The sequence below is a fragment of the Chelmon rostratus genome, chromosome 4 (assembly GCF_017976325.1).
Source record: "Chelmon rostratus isolate fCheRos1 chromosome 4, fCheRos1.pri, whole genome shotgun sequence".
Classification (NCBI taxonomy): domain Eukaryota; kingdom Metazoa; phylum Chordata; class Actinopteri; order Chaetodontiformes; family Chaetodontidae; genus Chelmon; species Chelmon rostratus.
The window spans coordinates 9,084,949-9,096,781 of record NC_055661.1 but is presented as its reverse complement, the minus strand read 5'-3'; the positions used below and the strand labels follow the sequence as shown (position 1 = coordinate 9,096,781).

The 11,833-nt window shown below is 43.9% G+C and overlaps 1 protein-coding gene across 3 annotated transcripts in view; it reads right to left on the bottom strand.

Annotated features, from left to right (window-relative positions):
- Positions 1-11,833, bottom strand: part of fcho1 (FCH and mu domain containing endocytic adaptor 1) — a 59,075-nt gene that overhangs the window by 1,204 nt on the left and 46,038 nt on the right. For all 3 annotated transcript variants that reach the window (XM_041936143.1, XM_041936144.1, XM_041936145.1), the window contains 13 exons: positions 11,074-11,098; positions 10,874-10,930; positions 9,917-9,968; positions 9,227-9,351; positions 7,157-8,242; positions 5,240-5,346; positions 4,527-4,722; positions 3,770-3,884; positions 3,492-3,647; positions 3,276-3,408; positions 2,660-2,856; positions 1,789-1,853; positions 342-509 (listed from right to left, as the gene is read on the bottom strand). In XM_041936143.1, the coding sequence (XP_041792077.1) occupies positions 342-509; positions 1,789-1,853; positions 2,660-2,856; positions 3,276-3,408; positions 3,492-3,647; positions 3,770-3,884; positions 4,527-4,722; positions 5,240-5,346; positions 7,157-8,242; positions 9,227-9,351; positions 9,917-9,968; positions 10,874-10,930; positions 11,074-11,098 (2,482 nt within the window). The remainder of the gene's footprint in view (positions 1-341; positions 510-1,788; positions 1,854-2,659; positions 2,857-3,275; positions 3,409-3,491; positions 3,648-3,769; positions 3,885-4,526; positions 4,723-5,239; positions 5,347-7,156; positions 8,243-9,226; positions 9,352-9,916; positions 9,969-10,873; positions 10,931-11,073; positions 11,099-11,833) is intronic.

The following is an 11,833-nucleotide window of genomic DNA, read 5'->3' as shown; positions in this document are numbered from 1 at the left end:
AGGTGATGTCTTAATATCGTTTGTATTAACCAACCAAATCCTTCATCCAAAGACATTCAATGTAAAATGATGATGAACAAAGGAGCAAATCTTCACTTTTCAGCATCTGGAGACAACAAATCTTTGTCATTTTTGCTTTATATTAAATCTAAATTAAACAATTCAGTATGTATTATGAAACCACTCACTACTGTGATAATACATTTCTACACATAGTGGGATAAATAGAACAAAATAACGTCATATTTCAGGCATGGACAGTTTCAGATGTGTTACTGAAGCACGATCTACCACTACGGAGCCCATTCTTAGTGTGTGTGTGTGTGTGTTCACAGTGTCACCTGTGGCAAATCTCTTCTTGACCAGCGACATGCGATAGCGGCTTCCCACCAGCTCCACGTCCATGCCCGACAGCGAGGCCCCGGAGCCCACAAACTGCACAGCCAGGCTGGGTGGAGGGCCCCGGGGAACCTCCAGGCACTGCCAGCTGGCACACAGAGTCCCTGAGCCTGAGACACAGATACATGAGAAACATGACTTCACAGCTCACACACATGTGCATACTAACTGACGTGTGTGTGTATGTGTGTCGGTATATGGGTATGTGTATGATATGTATTTATATACTTTATTTTATACTTTCTTACGTGTGTTACTATGTTTTTGTTGACATAAGTGGGAAATGTGGATCATTCCACGGGTAAACAGGTTGATTGGTAACAGGTGAATCGGGTATGAAAGGAGCATCCTGGAAAGACTCAACTCTCCGTGTTGACGTATTTAACAGGATGATATAGACACGCAGCGTGAAGCAATACGAGGAGAAATGCTGATCGCTTTAGGATGAACTACCATGCAGCTTCTTTTCAGCTGTCAATTACTGACTCAGCACTGGCAGACATTATTCATGTAATGCAGCACTTTCAACATTTGAGTGCTAAAGAAATGCAGGGAAACAGTACTTTCAGAAAGGACAGGGAGGAGTTATGGCGACCTTTCGATTCTCTGTCACAGGCTCATAAACCAGAGAAGTCTTCTAACTGTAAATGTTTCCAGCCTTTAACATCCCATCCATCACCGGCAGCTAAGAATAGCCTCCTTTTCTCTCTTCTACGAGCGTGCAGCTTCACACCGAGGTAATAATATATCATTAGATGGAAAAAAAAAGAAGACGACGCTAAAAAGAGGAGATGTGGGAGTCTCGTACGAAGCAGCACACAGGTGAAGGAAACCTTGAGCTCAATTTTGATTTAATTTTAACACTTAAATTAGAGCCATAAAAAGCCTCTATTACGCACCATCTCTTATCTGTGCGGCCTTCAGGTGGTGAAATAAGAGCAACAATCAACTTGAACTGACTCTGTGTCAGCTCTGCATTCACCAGGCGGATGAGAGCAGCTGCCATGTTCAAATGCTAATTCTGCTGTTAAAAGGTAATGATGCGCCTACAGACGCTGGCTTTTTGAAAAGAGAGGGATGTGGAGTGCAGGGATCTCATTACGTATCTCTTAATTACTCGTCTCTGCATTTGTATGACACAGCGTAGAGACGTGAACTCGCCGAGGAGGCGATGAAGTAGAAAATTCTGATGCTAATTTTAATGAGAAGGCAAATGTAAGAGTCAGCCGGCTGCTTAAGATAGACACAAAACAGGCAGTGAGTCAGACACATAGTGAGTTTGTCTCTCTTTGCTTTCCAGAAAACAACATTTTCTTATTAAGCTTTCCTCGTTCAATGAGAGCTAAAGAAGGAAAAAAAAAAAGAGAGCGGCGGCTGCAGAGCACTGACCTTTGCTGTGATTGGTCGGCGAGAGGTTGGGGAGCTTCCACAGCAGCCGTCTCTCCTCGGCGTTCCTGCAGAGGCGAATAAACGGTCAGCGAGGCCCAACCTGCTCCTTAGCCTCCACCCTCTGACTCTCCGTACAATGTCTCCTCTTATCCATCACAGTCGCGCTGAACTTGTTAAGTGACGTGATACCAGGGAGAATCAAGCGGGGCACTCAAAACATTTCTGTTATCTTTAGAGCAGCAACCAACAATTATTTTCATTATTTTGATTAATCTGTTTATCGTTGAATATGTTTGATAAAATGTTGAGTTTTTGTCTCCACAATTCACTTTCAAATGACAGAAGGAACACAGACAATAAGAGAAAAAGCAGCAAATCCTCACATTTAATATGCTGGAAACAATAAATGTTTGGTATTTCAGGCTGATATCTCAACAGCTCTTGGAGGAATTGCCATGAAAGTTTGTTTCAGACTTTGATGGATCCCAGAGGATGAATCCTGCTGATGTCCCGGCTTTATTACTTGTGCCACCATGAGGCTCACATTTGTGGTTTTGAGTGAAATGTCTCCGCAGCTATTGAATGGATCATCATGAAATTTGGTACAAGTGTTCCTGTCCCCCTCTGGATGAACTGTAATCACTTTGTTGGTCCTCTACCTTTAACTCTAGCGCCATCACCAGGTCATTTTAATTTGTCCAACACTCATGTTTATGACTGAATACCAGCAAAACTAATGACATTCCCATCAGCCTCAGCTGTACTTTGTGTTTAGTGCTAATTATCAATGCTAGGGTGCTAACACACTAAACTAAGATGCAGAACATGTGAATCATTATTACTACTCCACCATCAAATCAACACTGCTCACCAGGAGGCGGGCGGCTGGCACTGTAGGTCTGTGGCAGTGTGGTCTAACGGCAGCAGCACCTGGACAGCGGTGAGCTGGGTGGAGGGCGCCGTGGCGGGGCAGCAGTGGTAATCCAGGGATACCCGGGTCACTGTGCCGCTGCGCTGGCACTCTGCAGACAGCAGGAGGGGAGCCCGACCCGGGTCCTGAGACGACACCTGAGGAAACACCGCAGACGTTAACAATAAAGAGTCCAGAGGAGGTTGGTCACATACAACTGACTACATTCAACTGAAACTACAAGTCCAGGGAGCTAGCTAACACACTTCCAATTAAAAGAGTAACATGCAGAGGCCTGCAGAAACGTTCAGTTTATATCTAAGGAAACAAAATGCCACAGATATGAAGAACAATAATAATTGAATTATAAATGAAGATTTACTTTGGCTTTTTTTGAGGAAAATCTTATTTTCTTTCAAGTAACCTCTTGCAAATCATTAGGATATGATTTGGGAATTAAGGACCTGTAAAATAAAGTTTTCATTAACACCATCCAAGATGCCTGAATGGAACTGACTGATCAGCAGGGTCAGAAACTCAGCAGAAAACATCAGTAATGGAGGTTTTCAATGCCGACCTGATATTTGAGCAGGCCAACGTTGTAGTACGAGGCCTGAGGGTTGAGCTCAGCTTCTCTCTGCAGGTACAGCTGCAGAGCCTGCATGTTGAACCAGAAGTCTCTGGTGTCCGGGTCACTCTGAGACGGATCACTGTGGAGACGCAGAGACAGGACGGTGAGGACTCCGTACAGTCTCAAACACAGCCGTGACTCAAAAAGCAGAGGGCGGCCGACCTGTACAGCAGCTTTTGATTGGGCAGGAAGTTATCGATCCTCGAGATGTTGACCAGTCTGAAGCTGAGCACAGGAACGTTGGGGTTGGCTGTGAATATCCGCGTTATGCCTGCAGGGAAGGACATCGTCAGGTCACCTGTGATCTTCACCAGACATCTGGAGAAAGAAGGAAACACACAGACAGAGTTAAAATGAAGCCTGTTTAACTCGGCTGGCGCTGAGAGAACGTGTAGGATTCATTTTCTGTGATTTTTCGTAGAAAGTAGCATCATGCTGACCGGTTGTGCTGTCCGCCTTTGAAATAAGCATTAATGTACTCTGTTATGGCTGCTGCCACCGGCCAGGCCTCCTGCGTGCTGAGGGAGATGGGACTTGGACCTCGCGACAGGTGCACTGCAGAAAACAAATGTGATAGTTGTTATGAGATAATCCTTTATCAATGCCACAGCAGGGACATTTCCAGTGTTACAGCTGCAGAGGGGATGATGCAATAGTAAGACGCAATGTTAAATAAGTTAAAAAAAAAAAAAATAAGTACTGCACACATTGGAAATACTGATATTGCCCAGTTTAGTATAGACTGATACTGCACACGACAGTGTTTGTCAGTGTGGGTGTGCGGTCTACTGGGAGCAGTGTTGATTGTAAAGTCTGGCAGCAGCAGGAAGGAAGGCCCTGCGGTTAATACAGTGAGGTTTTCATGAATCAAGTCATGTTTAAAGGAATAGTTTTGGCATTTTGGGAAATAAACTTATTTGTTTTCTTTCTGAGCGTTCAATGAGAAGATTTATATCACTCTCATGTTTGAACAGTAAATATACAACTACCACTAGCAACTGGCTACCTTAGATACCGTTTATGGCATCTGTGCTAAAATAAATGTTTGTTTAACCTGTACAAAAAAAAAATTGTTTTCTTTTTTTTTTTTAAATATTGTATGTCGGGCTATTTCTTGACTGGAACTACTTTGCTTTCTGTACGGATGTACGAGCAAAATGATTCCTGTCAGTGCTGAACATCAGTGCTGAGGCCTACGCTGTCTCTGTTGGTGATCCTGGTGCTGGTAGGGCAGCGGTGATGCTTGTCCTGCTCGGGCAGGACTGGGTGCTCGGTTCTGCCCCCCCCAGTCGTTGTCCCTGGCCTGAGGCCCCCACTCGCTGGGGCTGGAGGAGGAGGAGGAGGTGAGGGAAGGGCTGGGCTCCGGCAGCGGGGAGGAGCACAGAGACCGAGACTGAAACACACAGGGACAAAGCTGGGTCAGGACTGGTGCTATTTTTTAAACGTGATGCTCCTACTCGCTCAAACATTTACATGCAGTAGTAACTGTCATCATTTCTAAAGTATACATGGATTTGATTATATGACAGCTACAATTTCAACATTTCAGAGACAGAAAGGCCATTTTTATTATGAGACTATTACACTGGAGTGGGTTAGGTTGAAAAAAGGGCTTTCCTTTTTCTTTTCACTCAAGTTTTCCTAGGTTCAGAACTTTAAGACCTGCAGAAAACAATCATGTGACAACCACTGTGACTGCTTATCTCTCTATTTCTGACTCCCTTCATATCTAAATAATACAAGAGTATGACTCTTTGGTAGAAAAAACTGAGAGATCAGAAATAAAAATAAAGTTATTCCTAAACAGAAAACTTGTAAAAAGTTGTGCTGTTATGACAAAGGAGTCATAACCCATAATAAAAAATGAATTTCTGAATTAGCTGAGCTGCTAACTCACGACTGAAACTCACCCTCTCACAGCCGCTGAGTCGGCCTGCGGTCCTCTTGGCCCGGGTCACTCTCGGAGGAGCGGCTGCGACCACATCGGTTGTGTCCTGTCTGAAGTTATGCTTGGACCCTTACAAAGACAGGGACACACAGAGTGACTCAAAGCTGACAGTGAAACAGGACCGGAAGAGACAGACATGCTCTAAAATCAGTCATGTTCAGAACAGTCGGAGACAACAAGACACGCTGCCAACACAAGCTGGCAGAAAACCTAACAACATTTATTTGAGCTGTTTGATTGAGGGATTTAGCATCTGGATATTCTTCAAAGGGATTTTCCTCTTCAGTGAGAAAGAACCAAACAAAACCTGCATCGCTTGTCCTCACTTAAAGAGAAACTGGGAATCTGGGTCTTTTACAGTTTATGATCTGATGTACCTGTCAACAGGTTTTATGGTGTGCAAGTATTAGTTGCCTCAAACCGAGAAAAATAATCAAGGAATACACAGATTCAGATATGAACAATGATGAACAATTCGATATTTTTAAGACATGGCAATTGTTACTCTATTGGCTATTATACCTTTTGGTTTATTTATCCACCTGGGGTGGGTGTGAAATGTTATTGATTTATTTTAATTTATTTAATATTTAATATTCTCTTTTACTAGATGGGTGTATGTCTGACTTTCAGTAACCTTGGATGTCCAACGCGTACGTTCTGCTATTTTGTTCTTGTGTTAGTGTATTATGACACTGCTCAGGTATTTGCTCTTGGATTTTCTTGTACAGGTCCAGATTTTATGCTAACTTGTTTTATCTTGTAACTTAATGCTGGTGTTGTACCTGTCTACTTGTTATTGTGTCTTAAAATTTAATGAACAAATCTGTGAATAAGATATTAGATAAGATAAGACATACGCAGCTATGATGAAATGAGCATTTTCAACATGATATATAACTCTTATGCTAAAATAACTGCAACTAATGACTATTTTCATCATCAATTCAACTGCCAATATTATTTTTTGATTAACCAATAATCGTTTGGTTTACACAATGTCATAAAATAGCTGAAAACAAATTCACCATCACAGTTTCCTAAAGCCCAAACGGGCGTCTTCAAATCACTCGATTTTTCCAAACAACAGACCAAAAGATATTCAGTTTGCTATCACATAACAGAGAAAAGCAGCGAGCTGTCACATCTATGAACCAGATAATATTTGCTGTTTCTGCTTGAAAAGTGACTAAAATGATGAATCAATTATCAGCAGAGCTGCAGATAAATTTCCTCTCGACTGACAAATTAATCAACTCATCACTTCAGCTTTAATGTCATCGTCACCCTGACACAAAAACAGAGATCCTCAGTTGACTTATAATGAAACGAAACAAAAAAAATCCTTGCAGTTTATGGATGAACTAAAAAAAAGGTTCAGCTGAACAAGCTTAAATTTAGGGCTGATCAGGCAGGTCCCTGATGGAAGGATTAGGCTTCATGTTGACTTATTAAAAAGGCTGTCTCAATGCAGAGGTGGGCTTTCATTAGAAATGTGCTCCACAGAATTACACAGATGAAGTGCAGAATCAAGGTGGGAACCTTCCTGCATTTTAATTTTACTGCTCTGAGTCAAAGTTCTAAAAGTTATGAATGAAAGTTATGTTTGATTTCACCTTTTGCTCCTGATTTCTGTTAATTAACAGGGTCGATCTCAAATACCAAATACACTGTATCATTCATCATATCATCATACTGTTGATTGGGCATCTCAATTTTCTATGTAGCTTCTGTTTATTACCTTTTTTCTTCACCAAGTGGTCAGTAATAATGTCTGCTCCTGTAGCCCTGAAATAACTGACTTGCTGCCATGTTTCAACCTAAATGGAAACTTAAATGCTAAAACAAAACAGAAAGTAAAGAAAGAAGAAATGAGTACCCTTGTGAGAGCCGGTGCTGCACGGAGTGTTCAGATCCAGGCAGTCTTGATCTTTGTCTGTGGAAAAACACAGATCCTCCTGTGGTCCCGAATGCCTCGTGAGAGGAGGGGCGTTCCTGCGCGGCTCGCTTTCTGATGATCTGTGTTTTCTCCTCTCTCCTCCTCCTCCTCCGTCTCCTTTTCCTCCTCCTTCCTGTGCTTTGGAGCTGCTCAGTGCTCCAGAGACTCCTTCACTGAACGGGTTGTGGACAGAGTTCCAGTGCATCAGCTCCTTCTTGGGCTGGACTGTGGGCAAAGAGCTTGAGTTAGCATCGAGTCCTAGCCTATTGCTACCGGTAGAGCCAACACCACCGCCGCTGCTGCCGCTGTGTGCGGGGATTAACCCAGCCGCCGCAGCCAGCGACGACTGGTGTGTCGGGCTGCCAATCATTGTGATCGCGAACGGGTCATCAGAGGAAACAGGAGGTGGGAGGCTCCGGTCTCGTTTCCTGTCTCTGTCTTTACGATTAGAGGAGGATGAAGAGGAGGAGGAGGAGGAGGTTGGGAGTGTCTTGGTGTCGGTGAGAGTCATGGAGAATGGGTCCCCTCGCACCTCCATCCCCCTGCCCTCCTGGGTTGGGCGAGGCGGCGGGCGCGCCCAGGCGTCAGACAGGTTTAACGTCTCCTGGGTGACAGTCCTCTCAAACGCAGCGAGGAAGGGGTCCTCGGGGGGGATGTGTTTGCAGTTCCACACCGACGACTCCATCTCAGGTGGAGGGAGGGACTGGGAGAAAGCAGGGAACCGCATGGATGAAGGGTCCATATCTGGGGGGACACGAGAGGGACGTGACGGGGCGACGGACCAGACGCTGGCGGGGTCGTCCTGCAGGTGAGGACTCCGACCAGGGGAGGGGTCACGGAAAGCAGAGAGGAAAGGGTCCGCAGGTCGTCCAAGTGTTTGTGTCTGTTCTTTACTCTGTGACACGGGGGGCCAAGCTGCCCAGCCCACCGGCTCTGGGGAGGGCCCAAGCGGCTGATGGGAAGGTGAGTCCAGGCCGGAGTCTTCGACGTTCTCCGGAGACGAGGAGTCCGACGAGAAGGCAGCATCTGACACACACATTACAAACAATACAGGATATCAATGCAGGGCAGTGGATCAGAGGTAATCAATACCACAATAACACAAAATAGCACAACCTCAATTTACCAAACTGGTCCAAATATAGGAACTACATCCGGCTACATAACATTTCCATATTCATTTAAGCTGGTGCTTTCTCTGAATGGATCGAGTACTAAAAACGCTCAAATCAAGTCTGAAGGAACATCTTATTTCCAGTCAGAGACCTCTTCAGCAGCAAGACGCTTGCCTCCTTCAGCTGTCTAAATTTAGTCTCCCTCGTAGTCATTTCTGTCACCCGCCGGTTAGACATTTTGTTAAACAGTCTCCTGCTCCGTTTGACACATTCCCCCTCCAAACACACTTTCTATGGCTGTGACTCTCAAGTCCCTTCCTCTAATCATCAGATATCCCAATCTGGAGATACCTTTACACGGCCCACCTCCTCGAGTCACCTCAGGGAGGCTTGGGGGAAGGAAATTGGTTCTGAGTTATCTGATGAGTTTTGCATGGAGGGGATGTGCTCCCTTAACACCAGACCTCAGCCGCTACAGTTTAAACTCATGCATTGTACTCAAGACCAGACTTAACACGATCTGCCCATCAGTTTCAGCTCATCTTTTCTGGACTTGCCCTAAAGTTTGAAAACCTGGGGAGGGAGTGTAATTACTGGGAAGCAAACGACTGACTGTGAACTTGACCTTTTGATGTTGTCCTTGCCTCTTGTTTGTTTTATTGTTTGTACATGTTCTAGAAGTGGAAACTCAAATTGAAAAAAAAAAAAAACTACCAGTGAAAACCCAAATCATCGCCAGAAGATCATTATTATCAGATCAGTCTGATAGCGATGGTGTTGATTTTAATCAAAAATTCTTTACAAAAACAGCCGTTGGGAGAGGGGAGGTCATCTTATATTTGAACCAATACGTTATCAATAGGAACAGACAAGGAAAGTATTCTTCAGCTCTTACACTCAGAGGGACCAAAAGCTCTCTGCTCTCGGAGTTGTTCCCGACCATCAAAGCTTTTGGACTTGAGCGCCGACTCCAACGGCGGTCCGAACAGACTGTCTGAACCCGACGCCGTCGAACTCAACCTGGTGAAGAACGAGGAGGGAAAGAGAAAGAAAATCAGGGAGAGGAGTGTTTGAAGAAGCGATGAGGAGGAGAGGTAATAAAGGGAAGGAAAGTGAGAACAGAAGTGTGGGTGTAGTGAGAGGAGAGGAAATTGGGGGATTGTAAAGGATGTGGGAAGACAAAAAACAGTGGGGATAAAACAGCAATCAAGGAGTTTTCTCCCTGCTGAAAAGATGTATTGTTATGTGTAGGAGGTGTTTTTCCCTCTGTGTGAAAACGCTGTAACTGTACATAGTAATTCACCGCCTGTTATTTTCTACTATGAACAGAAATGTCAACATTTTTTTGTTTGGTTCTATTTAAAAACAATAAGGAGAAAATTTCAGTGTGCCGTCTGAGCGATGGAGGAATTAAAGAAAGAGGAACAGTGAGAGAAATGAGAGGACGGAGGTGAGACTAGTGGATGGAAGAAAACAAAACAAGGACGGTGACAATGTGAAGACTAAGAGGGAGAAACCTGAAGAGCTTCAAAGTGCTGAAAAGGTGATGACGCAATTTAACCTCCAAATATCAGAGACACCTTACCTGCTGTGATCAGGACTGGAGGTGGACCTGCGTAGGCCCTCTTGCTCTCCATCTGTAAAGACACACAGATACACACACACACACACACAATGAGAGTGTGTTCCCTACTCAGGCCTAACCAGCAGCCTGGTGATGTTCATCACAGAGAGGAGGCTGAGATCGAGTGAGATAGGACGACGTGAGGGGAAAACCCATCAGTCATTGCTTTCTCTCTGACAAACACCAGCAATTAGCCCGGTCTCAGTGGGCACCAGCCACCGCTGCTGTCACTGCAGAGTAACCGCTTTAATCAGACGCTCGATCGTTAATCCTGCCACCTCTGGATTTAAGGGAGAGAGACTCATCGCTGCTGTGAAGCAGCAGGTCGCAGCCTCCCACTCCAACCTAACCTACTGGCAGCTAATGAATGTGTCGGTGATAAAACGTGCTTCGGAGCACAAGCAGAGGGCTCCGGTGTGACTAACGGAGGGTGGTCGTTCATGCAGGGTCAGCCGATGAAGAGATTTTCTGTCTGGAGAGAAAAACGGGGGCTAAAAATGCTGGAGGTAGAGAGATGCTGCACGAAGGAGTAATCACTCTAATCTTACAAATATGGCTGAGTGTGAGCGTGTAAACCCGCATTGCACGTATAAATACTGTACACAATACAACAAACATTAACACGGGATGATAATGGTGATGGAAATCTGGTTTTTGTAGTACATTTTCAGTATTGATTAATCTGCCAATTATTTTCTAGATGATCAATTCATATATTGGTTTATAGAATGTCAGAAAAATAGTTGAAAAAAAATCCATTAGAATTTCCCTGAGCCTAAGGTGACATATTCCAATTTTTTTATATGCTAAAAATGATTTATCCATTATTAAATGTTATTTCTGTTGATTGATTAATCTGTTAACAGAAGAATCATTCCAGTTCTACACAAAAATACAGAAGCTCTTAGACAGACTCACCCCTGTGGGAGGCAGCCTCGCCCTCTTCTGAGCGACCTCCTGCAGTGCTCAAGTTTCCTGCAGAGACACAAAAGAAGACAACAGCTTTCAGAAGTCTGTTTCATAAGTTGCAGTGCACGGAGATTTGCTGCACATTAACAAGAACTGAGAGTGACTCCAAAAACAGGCAAAAACATTCAGACTCATTTGAATGAACTCACGGGAGAGATGTCGCTTCATCGACACCTGAAAGTCGAGAGAGGGGGACAGATTTGATCAATACAGCGGACTCACGTAAAAGTAAAGAATCTTATTCCATATTTTTCTTACTGTCAAAAAACAATCCCATAGAAGACCAACAACAGCACTGAATGAATCACCTGTGGCTTCAAGCCCACTGGTTTCTACTGATGAAGATGAGGAAGTAATTTCTTAAAACAGCTGGACACTCTGCTTTTTAGTTAGTCAAACAGGAGCACATGGCGCTTATTTGGGCCTATTTTCAGCTGCAAATTAACAAGCATTTGGTGCTCGGGTGAGTTTTTACAGCAGCAGAATGGCTAGAAATGAGTCAAAATATTCCACAGCGGCCATGTTTATTGCAATAAAGGAACATGTTGCCCAGTGGAGCAGTGATGTGCTTTTAATAGTTTTTGGACAAGAAGAAGAAGATGAATAAAATATAACAGACTTTGGCTACAAACACAAAACTTGTTAGCAGGATCAATTCCTTGTTGGTTATGTTTTTTTTTCTTGGGAACTCTGGGAAGAAAATTATAATATTGCCAAGATTATCCTTAAAGTATATTGCATTGTGAAAATGTGAGTTTTTTCCCTTTTTTGATATTTAGGACCAGTTTAGATGTGAGTGTGGCAATTCATTTTGGACCCTGGGGTCCCAGTACTTGAGGTAAATATTCTCAAAGTGCGTATATTCTTCAGGGAATAGAGCTAACTCTGAGGAATGGTTAAGTAAGAGAA